This window comes from Equus quagga, chromosome 15 (assembly GCF_021613505.1).
Source record: "Equus quagga isolate Etosha38 chromosome 15, UCLA_HA_Equagga_1.0, whole genome shotgun sequence".
NCBI classification, from domain to species: Eukaryota; Metazoa; Chordata; class Mammalia; order Perissodactyla; family Equidae; genus Equus; species Equus quagga.
In genome coordinates, this window is record NC_060281.1 from 92920276 (window position 1) to 92934705 (window position 14430).

Genomic DNA, 14430 nt, shown 5'->3' on the forward strand with positions numbered 1-14430 from the left:
AGGGTTATAGGTACTTTGAGACGGTGGCATGGGGTCTGCAGGAGCTCAGAGGAGGGGCCAAGGAAAGCTTCAGGAAGAAGGACCCTCTGAGCTGACACTGCAGATTCTGAAGTTCAACAAGCGAAGCTGGGGAGGGATGTTCCTGGAGGAGGAAGCCACACATCCGACGCTAGAGCAGGAGAGAGAACTGGGACCCACAGAGAGAGAGCGTGACTCTGGCTCCAGAGAGGAGGGTGGCTGGCTCTGCAAGGTCCCCCAGGCCCTCCTGTGCGACGCCCGGTAGACCTGCCCCACCCGCAAGCGCAGGGACTAAGCACAGCTCTGGAGTCAGGCAGGGTCCCCAGTCCGCGGAAGCGGGGCGCTGCTGGACCCATGCGGACTGCAGGGGGAACAAGCGCCGGCAAGGCGCCCAGGCCTGCGCCTGGCCCGTGGCGCGCGCCCTTCTGCACCCTGGCCAGGAGCAGGCTCAAGGTCAGCGCACGCCAGCGGCGGTGTCTGCAGCGACCAACAGCCCGGGGTAGACCAGGCGACCGAGGAGCGCGTCTCTACTGGCTGCGGGGGGCGCCTGTCCGCTGCCCTCCAGGCTCGATTGGTCCATGCGGCCGGCGGGTCCGCCCACATCCCAGGCCGAGCTCTAAGTGCCACTTGGTTCAGTCCCAGCCCCAGTGCGCGCGACTGCGAAATGGGAGGAACCATGAGGGGTCCCCGCAAGAGGTCTGTGGGGAGGGAAGAGCGGGAGGAAGAGGCGGCGGCCGCTGGGCGACCTGCAGGGGTCCCGGAGGCCGAGGGGGATTTCGATGCCGGTTTGGACTCCGACCTTCAGACAGGAGGTGCCCGGGCGGGGGTTCAGGTCTGTCTCCTCACCTTGGAGGCTTCTAGGTGAGCGTGGAGGGAGCAGGCTGGGGCCGAGGGGGCAGGGTACCCATGTCCAGCAGAGAGCACATCCCTCCGTGGGACACCTGCAGGGCAGTCGGCAGCCCCTCCAGCCCTGTGCCCTCCAGGAAAGCTCTTGGCAGCATTAGTTGTTCCACCATCAGAACGTGCTTCCAGAATGATGGTAAAATGCAAAAACTCAGCCAAACAGTCTAAGGAGGGGTGTCCCACCACTTCCTTCAATGAGATCAGGGCTGGGTTTTGCCAACCCACAGGAGAAACTAAACTAATGAATGTATTAAATTTAGAGTTATTTCAGTGTTGTGCCCTATAAAATGTTCATAAAACATACGTGGTCTGCGATGCAATAGAAAAGACACAGCACGCGCTTTGCTGTCAGACAGGTGGGTCCTAAGCCTGGCTCTGCTGGGATCAGCTACTTCTAGCTATGTGACTTTGAGGAAAGAACTTGCTTTCTCTGAGCCTCAGTGTCCTCATCTGTATACGGGGCAGGAGTCCCTGTTAGCACAGGAAGAAATGCCTCTAGAGGGGAAATGGGCTGGGGAGTGACAGAGGGCAGGGGAGGAGGCAGACGGTGGTGCCTGGGGAGGGAGCCACACTTAGCCCCTGCCTCCTATCAGGCACCGTGGGCTTGGAGAGCTGGTCAAAGGACACCATCTCCTTGAGGTCCACCGGGGCCCACACCATCGTGCCTGCCTCCTGCTTTCTATGCCAGGGAAGTGCCCCAGAGCTGAACCTGAGACACTGTGGCCTGGGGCCTCAGGTACCCCTGGAGGGACCCTGGGCCAGGCTTGGAGGGGAGGACCTGGGAGGCAGCAGCCATGGGAGTGGCCCTCCCTGAGCCCATCGCACACATTCCCCAGCCTTGCTCTGTGACAGGTATGTCCCATCCCCCACATCTGGGTGGCAGATGGGATCCAGGCTGTGACTGAGATCACTATAAGGGCTGGGGATCCCCACTAATGCACTTGGGGGTCAGAGAAGGCTCCAGGAGGTCTGGTGGAGCCTAGACAGAGAAGCAGGAGTCCCCTGGGCCTGTGGGAAGGGGAGGGCCTTCCAGGCAGAGGGCATCGAGTGGGTGGAGCCCTGGGAACAGGAGCCAGGGTAGTGAGCAGCTATGTATGAGGCCTTTAGCCCTGGGGAGGACCAGGCCCTCAGGCCCCTCTCTGTCCCAGGGGGCCCAGGCTCTGGCTTCCACGCTGACCTCCAATCCCTGTGTCAAGTGGCTGGACCTTCGGGACACTGGGCTGTGTGAGGCTGGCACAGAGGCCCTGGCAGGTGCCCTGAGCAGAAGCAGCAGCATCTATGGGAGGTGCCCAGCCTGGGACATGTGGGCAGACTTTCTGAGCGATGTGGGCTCCCCACAGCCGGGTCTTTCCCCATGGACCTGCTGGTGTTGCTGGGGGAGGGGCCTCAGAACAGGATGGGGGAGTGGGGTGGAGTTAGACCCACTGTGGTGCACCCAACACTGGATGCCACTCCCTTCCTGACCTGTCCCACCCCTCCACCAGCGCCCCCTGCATGTGGTGGCCTCCCAGTGCCTGGATGCAGGGTGGGAGGGTCCTTCCACACAGAGAGATAGGGCTGGCAGTGCGAGAGGAGGGAGGGCTGGGTGGGAGTTTGATGGGGCTGGATCCAAATGCCATCTCTGCCAAAGAAAAGCAGGGTGACCCTGGGCCAGCAGCTCAACCTCGCCGAGCCTCAGTCTCCAATCTGTGAAATGGACCCAACAATGCCACTCAGCCCTCGGGGTTGTGATGAGCATTAAATGCTCAGCAGAGTGTCTGCCCGTGTACGTGCTCCCTGCATGGCCCCTTGGGCTGTCACTGCCAGTCCCCAGAGATGTGGCAGTGGGGGCTCCAGTGGGGGTTATATTGCTGCCAGGCATGAGTCATCAATGGGCTGTTGTTTCATCCCAGCATCCTCCATAGCACCTCAAAGGAGGTGGCTTTAACCCCTTGACAAAGTAGCTTGTGGACACATGGGGTGGGGTGGGGTATCCAGCCAATGGGTTGCAGAGTCACCATGCAACCCCAGGACAGTCCGCCTGCAAAGCCCCTTTCACTGCCTCAGGCCTGGAGTTTGGAGGATGGAGGAAGGTAGAGGAGGGCAGTGCCTGACTTGGACCCCACTGACTGAGGAGGGGTGCTGGCCCCCAGATGTGGACCTGTCGGAGAACCAGCTGGGAGCAGTGGGCGCCCAGGCTGTGTGTGCCGCCCTCACGGTGACCCCAGCCATGCAGAGGGTACAGCTGGCAGGGAACGGCCTGGAGGAGCAGGCAGCCCAGTACCTTGCTGAGCTCCTGCTGGCCCCCACGGGCCTGAAACCCCTGGACCTGAGCTACAGCGAGCTGAGTGACCAAGCAGGTCCCATCCGGCCTGGGCCACCGTGGGGTCCGTCTTCCTGGGGCAGGTGTGGGTGGAGGTTGGCAGGACCACTCTGAGCATCTGTGCTCTGGCCCCTCTCCCCACATCCCACCTAGGCCTGCCCCTTGCCCACTCCTTCCACACAGAACTCTTACTCCTCGCTGGATGTCTCATTGCCTGCAGCTGCCTGTGCTGGGTGCTGACTTAGCCACTAGGGACGCAGCATGAACAAAACAGAGGTCCTGGCCTCAGGGAACACGTATTAACACGGTCATGCGCCATAATTACTGGTGCTACAGAGAAACAAACAGGGCGTAATTCCAGAGAAGAATAAGGATCCCTGCTTAGTGGGGTGGCCAGGGTGGCCTCTGTGAGGAGGTGACATTGAAGCTGAAATGTACTGGGTGGGAAGAATCAGCCATGGCAGGACCAGAGGGAGTGCATTTCAAGCAGAACCGTGAACACAGAGGCCTATTTCTCAGACTGATGGCCACTAGTGTGACTGGGCTATTGGGCCAGGGGAGAGTGGCCAGGTTGTGGTGGAGAGGCAACAGGGGGTTGCGGGACGACAAATCACGGCAAAAGGCATGAAGACTTTATTCCGAGTTGGTGGAAGACATCAGTGGGATTCCTTGATCTCACTACTTTCTCTTGTGCCCCAGGGTCTTTGCATGGGCTGTTTGCATTGGGCAGGGAGTCTGCGCCCTGTTCTCAGGGAGGCCTCCCCTCCTGCAGGGAGCTCTCCGCGGTGCTGAAAGTGCCCGCCCAGGCGCGTCAGACCCCGCGGGCTGGCTCAGCGCTCTGCCCAGTCAGTGCATCTGTTTTCCTCTGTGCCTTTCTTTAGACCTGCTTTCCTAGAACTGTGCTGGGACCATGGAGAGGGGTCAAAGTCAGGTCCCTGAGGGCCCCTGGGCTGGTGGGAGAGACTGGCCAGGCAGACAGGTCTGACGGCCAGAGCCTGGAAGGAGGGAAACACGGTGGACATGGTGCCCGAGGCTGCCCAGCCCAGCCAGGTGGGCAAGGCTTCCTGACACCGTGACCCCAGGTTAGAAGGAGGAGGAGCTGTTAGTCAGGTCGAGAAGGGGGTCAACAGTTCCACACATGGGGACAGCCGGGGGGCATGTTGGTCCCTGCACTTTTGAGAACTGGATGCAGGTCAGACTGGCTGGGTGCTGACGGAGTGGGGAGCAGGGTGGGTGGGTGGGTGGGGCTTCTGCCAAGGTTACATGAACGTCTCTCAGGGTTTCTTCACCCCACACAGGCCCCACTTTCCTTTCTCTACCACCCCTGCCTCCTCTCCACCACAGCTGTGCTGGCCTTGTCACTTCTTGCCTATAGACTATGGCACAAGCCTCCCAATAGTCCCCTGGCCTTTTGTCTCTGCCTCTGCCGACCCCAGTCCATGCCCTACACCCGCTGCTAAGGAGTCCAGCCTTGTCACTTCTTAAAGCCCTCCCTGCCTCCTCACCACTGATAGGGAAGTGCAAACTCCCTTGTCCTATCATTGAAGTCTCTCAGCATCTTTCGAGTGCCCATCGCTCCTATCTCATTTTACTGGCTTCCCCCGACCTGCCACCAGCGCCAGGCCTGTATGCATTTCTGCAAGTGCCCCGTGCTCCCTTGGCCTCCACACACTTGCTCTTTCTTGTGTCTGCTCTCCACTATGTGTGCACACGTGCATGAGGACTCCCTCTCTTCAAGGTTATCTCCTCAGTCCTCACTTTCCTGACCCCCACGGCAGGGTTAGCATCCACTCTGTTCCCACGCCTCCCTGTTTGTAGTCTAGAATAGCTCACATCCCATTAATTTGTATTATTGTCTCCCCCATTAAATGTGAAACCCCTGAGGGCAAGCAGGCCCATGTTGGGGTCAGCTCCATGACCCTCGTGCCCAGCAGAGACCCTGGCACACAGCGGGCATCAGCATCATTTTCTGAAGGAGTAAACAGTGAATAAGAAAGTCTCTCTTGGTGTTTCTGAAGGGTGGACACTTGGACCAGCCCTGGCAGAAAACACAGGACTCACCGAGCTTGACATGAGCTGGAATCACCTTCGAGGCCCAGGAGCCATGGCCTTTGCCAGGGGACTGGAGGTAAGAGGCCCCCACCTGTCGGCCCCTCCTGCCTGTCTTTTGGGGACAGGTCACCCAGGGGCCAGCTCCCTGTCTTTGCAGCTCTTCAGAAATGAACCTTGGATCTTTTCATCAGAGCTTCAAGAATATTTCTTTAAGTGACTTTAGTTTTCCCAGCTCCCCTTAATGACAACAATGTCCTCTCCCCCTGTGCCCACTCTCACATCACTTACTGAGGGGTCCAAAGATGATTGTCACACCCTTCTCCAGATGTCACAGACACTCGGCTGGTGGGGACATGGTGCACTCTGGTGACACATGCTCACTGTTGGGCACATGCAGATGCTTCCTGAGATGACATCCTGGCACCCTTGGGTCCCAGCATACTCTCCCACTGCCCACCTACTCCCTTGGATGTGGTGGCTTCTAGGCCTCAGGAGTGGGTGGCTCCAGCCCCTGCCAGGGTGGCACAAGACACCTGCAGTGCACCTGGTGCCAGCTCCCTGTGTGGGTCCCCCTCAAGGAATGGCAGCCATTGCCTTCCCCTCTGACAGGGGCTGACCTGGGCTCCTGCACACAAGGTGGCAGGTCAGGCTCTGTCTTCCTAGCACATCCATGAGCTCCAGTCTTCTTCCCACCACAGCCCCCCAGCAGCCTTTCACTGGAGCCCCTCTGGGCCCCTGGGCTGCTCCGTGCCTCAAAGGCCCTGCCCTTGAGAGGCCCCCAAGTGGGCATGGGGGCTGATCGCTGTGTCTCTGGGGCCTGCAGCTGCGTGGCAGCCCCCCAGGCCCTGAGGGTCACTCACATTCACACCCCTCTCTCTGCTGGGCTTCCAGGGGTTTGGCTAGACTTCTCACCACCAGCCAAGACACAAGACTCTAACCTGAACTCTGCCCTTCTGCACTCAGTCCATGCTCTTTTCACCTTTGGCCTCCTGGGCTCCAAGGCTATGGCCCCTGACTTTCACCACTGTCACCAATGGTCCCAAGGCTTCACTCTTTTGCATTTCAGGCAAACATCTTCCTGAGAGTCCTGGACATCTCATACAATGGCCTTGGAGATCCTGGAGACTTTGTGGTGGGTGAGGCACTTAAGACCAACAATGTATTTGAGGAACTTGACATGAGGTGAGGAGCATCGCATACCCCCTGTGTCATAGTCTCAGGGCTCATAGCCACCCCAGGGACCAGGGGCTCTATGATCTTGCTGCTTTTCACCACTTTAATTCCCAAAACTACCACAGTCTACCCATGATGGGGCCTGAGCTGCAATCTGAGAGCGCCCAGCTCCGTCCTTCTCACTCGAGTTCATCATTTGAACATTGGGGCTTGTGATTCCCACAGCACAGGTTGGGGCTTGGAATTGCACACGTGTGTGTGAAGCATCTTCAGAGAGCCTGGTGCAGGGCGGGTGCTCACATGCTCTGCTCAGCTCATGGCAGCTAGGGGCCTGCTGTGTGTGGGCTGCTCCTCCAGGCCCAGACAGGGAACCAGAGCAGGGGCCACAAGCCAGAAGGGAAGGAAAGAGGCAGAGGCCTGACAGGTCATGGCTGCCGGGGTGAGCAGGGCCTGCCCGCTGCAATCTTGCCCACCTTTGCTCCCCATGGAAGGAGCCAAGGCCAGAGGAGGCCCCAAGAGATGCTTAAATTTGATGCCAGAGCTGGGGTCTGAGGAGTCAGAGAGAAGTGGGACTGGCTTCAGGACAAAGTGGCCAAGAGCGATGCTGAGGCCTGGAGTTCAGGTCCAGCAGGAGGAGGAGGAAGAGGATGTGGGGAGGGAGCTGAGTGGTTTTCCTGAACACCGCTGTCAGGGTGATAGGGACAGGGTGCCAGCTGGAGCACAACACATGGGAACACCTGCTGAGCTCTGAGGACCAGGGAGCAGCAGCTGGTCTCCACCAGGGGGGTCACTCTAGGCGTGTTTTCTGGGTGATCTCTTCAACACTTGGGGCCTCCGATGAAGCAGGGTCATTATCCAGCTTTTACTCACTGACCTGCCCAGGGTCCCCAGGATGTTTGTGGAGCTGGAATGTGACTCCTGACCCAGTGATGGACCAGCAGCTCCAGCTGGGACCCTGGGGAGATCTGTGTGCAAGGCAGCACAATGCTCATGTCTTTCTGTTGCAGCAACAACCGCATCTGGAGTGGGAGCCCTGAGCCCGGGCCAGGGCATCCAGGTCAACCAGACACTGAGGACTCCTGTTGAGAGTGCTGGCCTGATGGGGGAGGCCCCAGCACAGACCTGCCTGTGCCTGTCCACACAGATCCCTTCTCTGTCACATCTCCCCACCCCAGTGGCAGCAGGGTGCAGTTTCCAGAGCCCTGATTGGGAGGGGGCCTCCTGGCTTCTCCTTGTGACCACTTCTTCCCTTTGCCCACCTCTGGCCTTGCCCATGCACTTCTGCAGACTCCTCCCCTCCATCCTTCCCTCCCAGCTGTCCTCCCTCCTCCTCAGCCCACTGGAGAGCTGCTCTGCTGTGATGGCCGGGGCACACTCGCTTCCCCTTCATCTTCTCTCATTCTTCCCCTGGCCTTGCTGGACACAGGCTCAGACCTACCTGAGGCCTTGTGTGCACAGTATAGGTTCCTTCCTGCAGGGTTGCCAATGGGGAGGGAGGGGCTGAGCAGGGCTGAGAGCAGAAGACAGAGAAGGGAGGGTACAACAGAGGATGGAGCAGGCCCACAGGGACCACTGTGCCAACAGCATGTGCTCAGAGGACACTACAACCAGCTCCAGGGGATCCAGCCCTGTCTGGCCCTCAGCTCCCTCAACTGGCAGAGGCGCCCCCTGCAGCACCCCATCCCCAGCCTGAGGCTCACCCCTCTGCGGCCCTTGGCTGGAACCCAGACCTCTCTGGAACCCCATTTCCAGCCACCTGCTGGACGGTCCCCCAGAGGGCCCATAGGGATATTAGATTCTGAGAGTCCAACCTGGATGCACCATATCCCTCTAAGAGCTGCCTCCTTCCCATCAGAAGCTGAGCCCAGCACTTGTCTCCCTTTCCTACATCTCCCCTCCTCCATCTCACCTCCTGCAGAGAGCTCAGGCTGCCTGCTCCTCCTTCTCACTCCCCTCCTCCAGGCCTGTGCTCCTGCTACTTCCTCCTCTCTGGCGCTTCCTGCCCACCTGCTCCCAGGTGATCTTTCTACACCAGAAACAAGCCCATGTCCCTTCTGCTTTAAACCTGTCAGCAGCCCCCTCTGGATGAATCCAGGCTTAGCAGTGTGTCATTCACAGCACGCCCTTGGGATCTGGGCTCTGCCAACCCCCCTCTTCCCTCCTGCTCTGAAATCCATCCTCTCCCTCCAAGCTGCCTGGAAGTCTCCGTGCACACGGGGCAGTTTCTCCCTCTGTGTTGCTCCTGCTGCTCTTCTTGCTGAAATGCCCAGCTCCACCCACCTCACCTGCAGAGCTCAGCTCAGTGGCTCAATCCCCATCCGACCTTTACCCCCAGGAGAGCTGGTGCACACTCTCTCCTTGCACATATCACGCTGCATTTTTATGATGTTCCTTTTCCTCTACTCCCCCAGTGGGTGGTCCGTTTACGGGCAGGAGTCTGTCTCGTGTGTCTGTCTTTGTCCCCTGCACTGAGCCAGGCACTGGGTGGGCACTCAGCCAGCATCCACTCCCTTTCTCTCTCCCGGCCCTGCAGCCTCACCCAGGGCATTCTGTCCCATGGAGACATTTCTGAGCAGAGGCGGTGGGGCGGTCCTCGGCCATGTCGGCAGAGAAGAGGAGTCCTTGCTTCCCTCTCACGCTGCTCTCCCGGCCTCCCTGGGCTCAGCTGCTCTCAGTGTCCTGCGTGTGTTTCTTAGGTGTCTGCTTTGGTGTTCTCCAGTCTGTGCAGGGGGACCCAGTGTCTGCCCTGGAACTGCTGGATTTCTCTGTGAGGGCTTTTCCTAAACCCCACCTCGGTCCTCCCAGCAGCCCTGTGAGGCCTCATTTAAGGGAGGGAGTGGGAATTGGAGGACTAGTGTCCTGCCCAGATGCATGGCATGGCCAAGACCACGTTTCAGCCCAGGCCTGAATGTGGGTCTTGACGCCCCTCCAGCCCCACTCCTGCTCCTGACTGGGGTGCTGCCCTGGCCTCACCTCGGACCCCTGCCTGGGTTCTTCACCGGCTGAGAGAATAGCTGCTTCAGGGTCACAATGCTCCCTGTTCACTGATGTTTGGATTTGCAGGTTCAGCACTCGCAAGGCGGCCCCTCCCCCACCCGCACTGCCTGCAGGGGGATCGTGGTCCTGGAAGAGTCACTGTGCGGGTGTGAGGGAGATCAGGATCCCTTTCACTCAATTTTGCCTTTTTTTTTTTTAAAGATTTTATTTTTTCCTTTTTCTCCCCAAAGCCCTCCGGTACATAGTTGTATATTCTTCGTTGTGGGTCCTTCTAGTTGTGGCATGTGGGACGCCGCCTCAGCGTGGTTTGATGAGCAGTGCCATGTCCGCGCCCAGGATTCGAACCAACGAAACACTGGGCCACCTTCGGCGGAGTGTGCGAACTTAACCACTCGGCCACGGGGCCAGCCCCAATTTTGCCTTTTTAATGTAGAAAAAATCTCATTCTTTTCCAAGGCAGTTAAACACTGAGGAGAGAACCCCAAGTACGAATTATTCTAAGAAAGTCCAGTCCCAAATCACTGCTTATTCCAACCCTGATTCACTTCAGTCCAGACCTGAGTCAAAGCCTCTCCAGAGACCTGTCTTCACAGCTCCAACCCTCAGGCTCGGGACACCTGGTGTTGAACGTCGTCGTTCCCTTCTCCCTTCTCCCTGCCTCGTCTCTACGGCTCCACAGCCAGAGATGAGCTTGCCTTGACCACGTCCCTCTGCTCTGAGAAGGCCGCTCAGCACTGGACTCCATCATTCTAACACAAACGGAATACGTGAAATTGTCCTGCAACAGCACATGCTTGTTCAGTACGATGTACGGTTACTGTCAGAAGCGTTAGTATAGTGGAAATCCTATAGGGTTTGGAATCAGACATTGGATCTTGGATTCTGAATCAGAGATCAGCTCTAGTCTAGATACAATGTTCTGTTTCCTGTTCCTTCACTGTTATCATTAGTCTAATCTGCCTAGCCCAGATTGTATCCTCAGCTTCAAGGGAAATCCTTCTGAATTCCTACAGTTCATGTAAAACCCTTCCCAGGACTCAGCCTTGTGTCCATGTGAAACGGGGCTAGTACTTTCCAGCCAGGGTCACTGTGAGACGGGATGAGATGACAGACCCTACAGAAAGGGCCTGTGCAGAGACAGACTCAGTGCTGGTTCTCTTCCTCCAACCTCTCTGGTTTTCATTTCCTGTTGAGGAACAATATTTATGCTGCAAAGTGCACATGGATTAAGGGCAGAGTCCGGTGAATTTTCACAAACAGCATAGACCTATGTAATCAGCTCCCTGAAGCCCCCTGGAGCCCCTGCCCTTCTCTATTTTAAGTTTGGGGAGTAATGACATTGTTACCCATAGGAGAGAAGCTGTCCTCAGGAGCTTCTTTGACGCCCTGTGTGGGTAAAAGAAGTCAAGTTCTCAGAAAGTGACAATGTGCTGCCTGGTCCTGGGTCTCTCCTCAGGATGTCCAGGTGAGCAGAGAGTTTGATGACCTCGCTAGCTCAGTGAAGGTCACTCTTCCAAGGCTTTGCAGAAAGACTGCTGCCCGCAGAGTGGAGCACAGAACAGAGTTGCTGCCAGCCTTCAGCCCGTCCCCACCAGCGTCTGCCCCTAAATGACCGTGCAGTGTGGCTTCCTCATCTCCCATCGGCCACTTCAACTTCCATGTGGAAGGTTCTGGACCTCACCATGCCTTGTTACCACCTGAGTCTGCACTGAGTCCCCATGTCAACTAGGGGAGAAGTCCTACAGAGCTGGTCTTCACGATGACACAGACACCTGTACCCTCCTCAGCCCCCACGGTCCCTGCACTAGCCTGGGCCTCCTGCTGCTCTCACTCGTTTGGTGAATTCACTCATGAGTGAATTATATGATACGTGAATTATATATCAAGAAAGCTGTTACCAAAAAAAAAATCCACATTGTTTGATCCAAATTGTGCAAAAAAATATATGAATACATATACACAGAAAAAAAGACCCAAAAAAACCCTGTCATCTTAATAATGTTTATGTTGTGCGTTTCTGTATTCTATTTTCTTTATATTTTTCTGCATTTTCCACACTTGCTACTCTAAGTATGTGTTATTTTAGAATCAGAAAAATAAATAGCACTTAACAACACAATGTGATACAGGCTACAGTTCCATCATGCGCACAGTATGGTTGGAGCCCTGAGGGAGGAGGGCGTTATAGATTGAATTTTGTCCATCTCAAATTCATATGTGGAAGCCCTAACCCCGGTGCGACTCTACTTGGAGACAGGAAGTAATCAAGGTTAAATGAGGTCATAAGGGTGGGTCCTGACCAGATAGGATGAGTATCCTTATCAGAAGCAGCACCAGAAAGGTTGCTCTCTACCCCTCCCCCATGTGACCACAGCAAGGAGGCAGCCCTCTGTGGGCCAGGAGGAGAGCCCTCACCAGAAATCAACCCTCCCAGACCTGGATCCGGGACTCCTGGCCTCCAGAAGTATGAGATGTCGACTCAGGGAAAATTCACAACACTTCAAATAGCAAATATTTACTCGGGCAATTAACATTGCAACTCAGGAGACACAGATTCAGGCAGAAACCCAAAATGGGTTCTGAGGAAAACAAGGAGGTAAGGGTTTATAAAGGCTGAAAGACATAAATTACACAGGTGGTTTTGCCAAATTTGTGATTTGTGCTGGCAACAGCTGTTACCTCTTGGCTATTTGTGATCTGTTGCTAAGGCCATCTCTAAGGCAGGAAATTTTTATCTATGGGAGTAAGCACATTTCTGTAAAGGTCAATAGGACAACAGTGAAGCAGAGTTCAAAAGTTAACATTCCCTCTGGTAGAGACGTGGTATGCCTGCATAAGCGCCATTTCCTTAAGGGCCTCCCAGCTCCATTTTAGAAGCCTTGACATATGTTACTCCATTTTGTTGACACTGTCCACATTTTTCCCTTCTGATCAAGATGTTTCAGCAGAAAGCATCATGGATCAATCGTTTGGTATACTGACATTTCCCTCATTGCCAGGAAGGCTCATTCCTGTGAAGGCATGTCCCTTGTTGGGGGAAGCCATGTGCTCAACCATCAGTAGGACTAACATAGTCAGGGGCTCTGGCAGCAATCTGAGCAATAAGGAGCTGGTCGGGAAATGAGTCTTAGGCACAGTTTCTGTCTGGAAAACTATCAAGTCTTTTGTTTGGAGTTTAAATATTGGTCCATCACCTCAAGTCATTGAACAATCATTATTCAGGAGGTAAAGACAGACACACAGTATCAAGAAATGCAAATCTTTAGTAGCTTGAAGGTGACAAATACTGCAGAAGACAGAACAATAATCACTAGTATAACATGGAGCAGGTCTGAGGGAGTAGCAGCATAAGAAGCTTAAACACAAGTACACATAACAAAATTCTAATAATCATAAGCAGTATCTGAAGTCCTCATCTCATCCAAGCACATACACCTGAAGAAAGCCAGTTGAAAACATGAATAGGGAACCAGAGGATGTCATTAAAAGACACTGGACTAGATACACCCTGTGCTATTTTCATAATTTTTCCAATTTCTAGCTCAACTTCTCCAGAAGAGTTGACCCAGGTACAGCAGGATGTGTTGGTGATGACACAGATGCCACCCTGTTCTGCAAGGAGATAGTCAAGTGTCACATGATTATCTAATACAGCCCTCCCTAAGAAATCCAGGGATTGTTGTTATTGAACCAAAATTGATGCAGTAGGATTTGCCAGTGTAGCTAAGGTTAAGGATACATTTTTTTTTACCAACAGTCATCATGGACAACATCAATGCAAGGACAAAGCCTTTGGCAGTGGGCATCAGTGGAGAGTAGATGGGGTGTAAAAAGGGGTCAAGTTTCGCGTAGACCTATGAGATGGTGGTTGGGTTTCTCCTTTAACAAGAACTTGAAATGGAATCCTATGAAGGCATTGTCCTGCCATATGCCGGCTGTCTAGACATCCATAAGCCCACAGCTCCCTGTAGGTAGAAGGTGTACTCAGAAGCAGGCACATAGTATGCAGTACCTTCTACTTCTGTAGCAGTGTCAGTGGTCAGGGGCACTTGGTAAGGTCCTTTCCAGTGGGGATCAAGGGCTGACCTCCTCTGATGATGCTTCCAGAATACCCAGTCACCAGGCTCGAGACTGTGACCAACAGGATCCTTTAAAGTGGGATCCAGGAAAGTATCTTTAACCTGTTGGTGATGGGCTGGGGATAAGACAGTAGAAACTCACAGTAGCTGGTCACACTCACATAAGACAACAGAGGATCAGCAGAAGGTTGCGGACCAACAAACTCTGATCTGCTGGTGACTGTCTCATGTGGAGTTAGTTCATGTTTTCCAAAGAGGGCACTGAAAACAGACAGCAAGGCTGAAGGCAATACCTTAGGCCAGGGGAGTCCAGTCCACCGTATGTAACAAACCTCAGAGACAATTAACAGGACTAGAATCTACTATCTACAAGGTGCAAACAGAATTTTTCTCTCTATAATTACCTTCATTTTCTTTCCTTTGCCAAAGCTAATCACAGTAAACTAATTTGTTTATATTAAAAACTTAACCTGATTATTTATGCAAGTGAAAATAAGAATACTCACTGAGTTTCTGAATTCTGGAGGGATCAGGTAGGGAGAAAAGGTAAATGTTTCACCTTTGTTCACATAGGTATGTGTTACCAAATAGACATTCAATGAATATCTGTTATTCAGTTTAACTTAGTATAAACTTTTCTCTTATTTACATTTCTTTAAATACTTGTTTTAACAATTATGTTTGGATTAGACAGTAAATAGTTAACCATCATCCCAAGTCATTCCCTCTGCAGACAAATTCTGCAACAGAAACAGCAGGAACCAACCTGGCCAGTGGACCCAGGTAGAAAAAGTTGTATGTTTGCTTTACATTCACTAGTGATGACTTGGAAGACATGTCTCTTTCTATTAAACCAACAAACTTGAACTATTTTTTACCACAGATTATCTCAGATCACTTGAACTT

General features: G+C 54.4%; 1 protein-coding gene across 1 annotated transcript; it reads left to right on the forward strand.

The window, feature by feature from the left end:
- The first annotated feature begins 694 nt into the window (after positions 1 to 694).
- Positions 695 to 11181, forward strand: LOC124226673 (leucine-rich repeat-containing protein 74B-like). Its single transcript, XM_046640271.1, is given in 10 exon segments — positions 695 to 830; positions 1515 to 1657; positions 2070 to 2201; positions 3053 to 3260; positions 5242 to 5351; positions 6342 to 6457; positions 7456 to 7464; positions 7466 to 7529; positions 9114 to 9215; positions 10902 to 11181. Coding segments are annotated over 10 exon segments (1176 nt in total). The 3' UTR covers positions 11058 to 11181.
- Positions 11182 to 14430: the final 3249 nt, after the last annotated feature.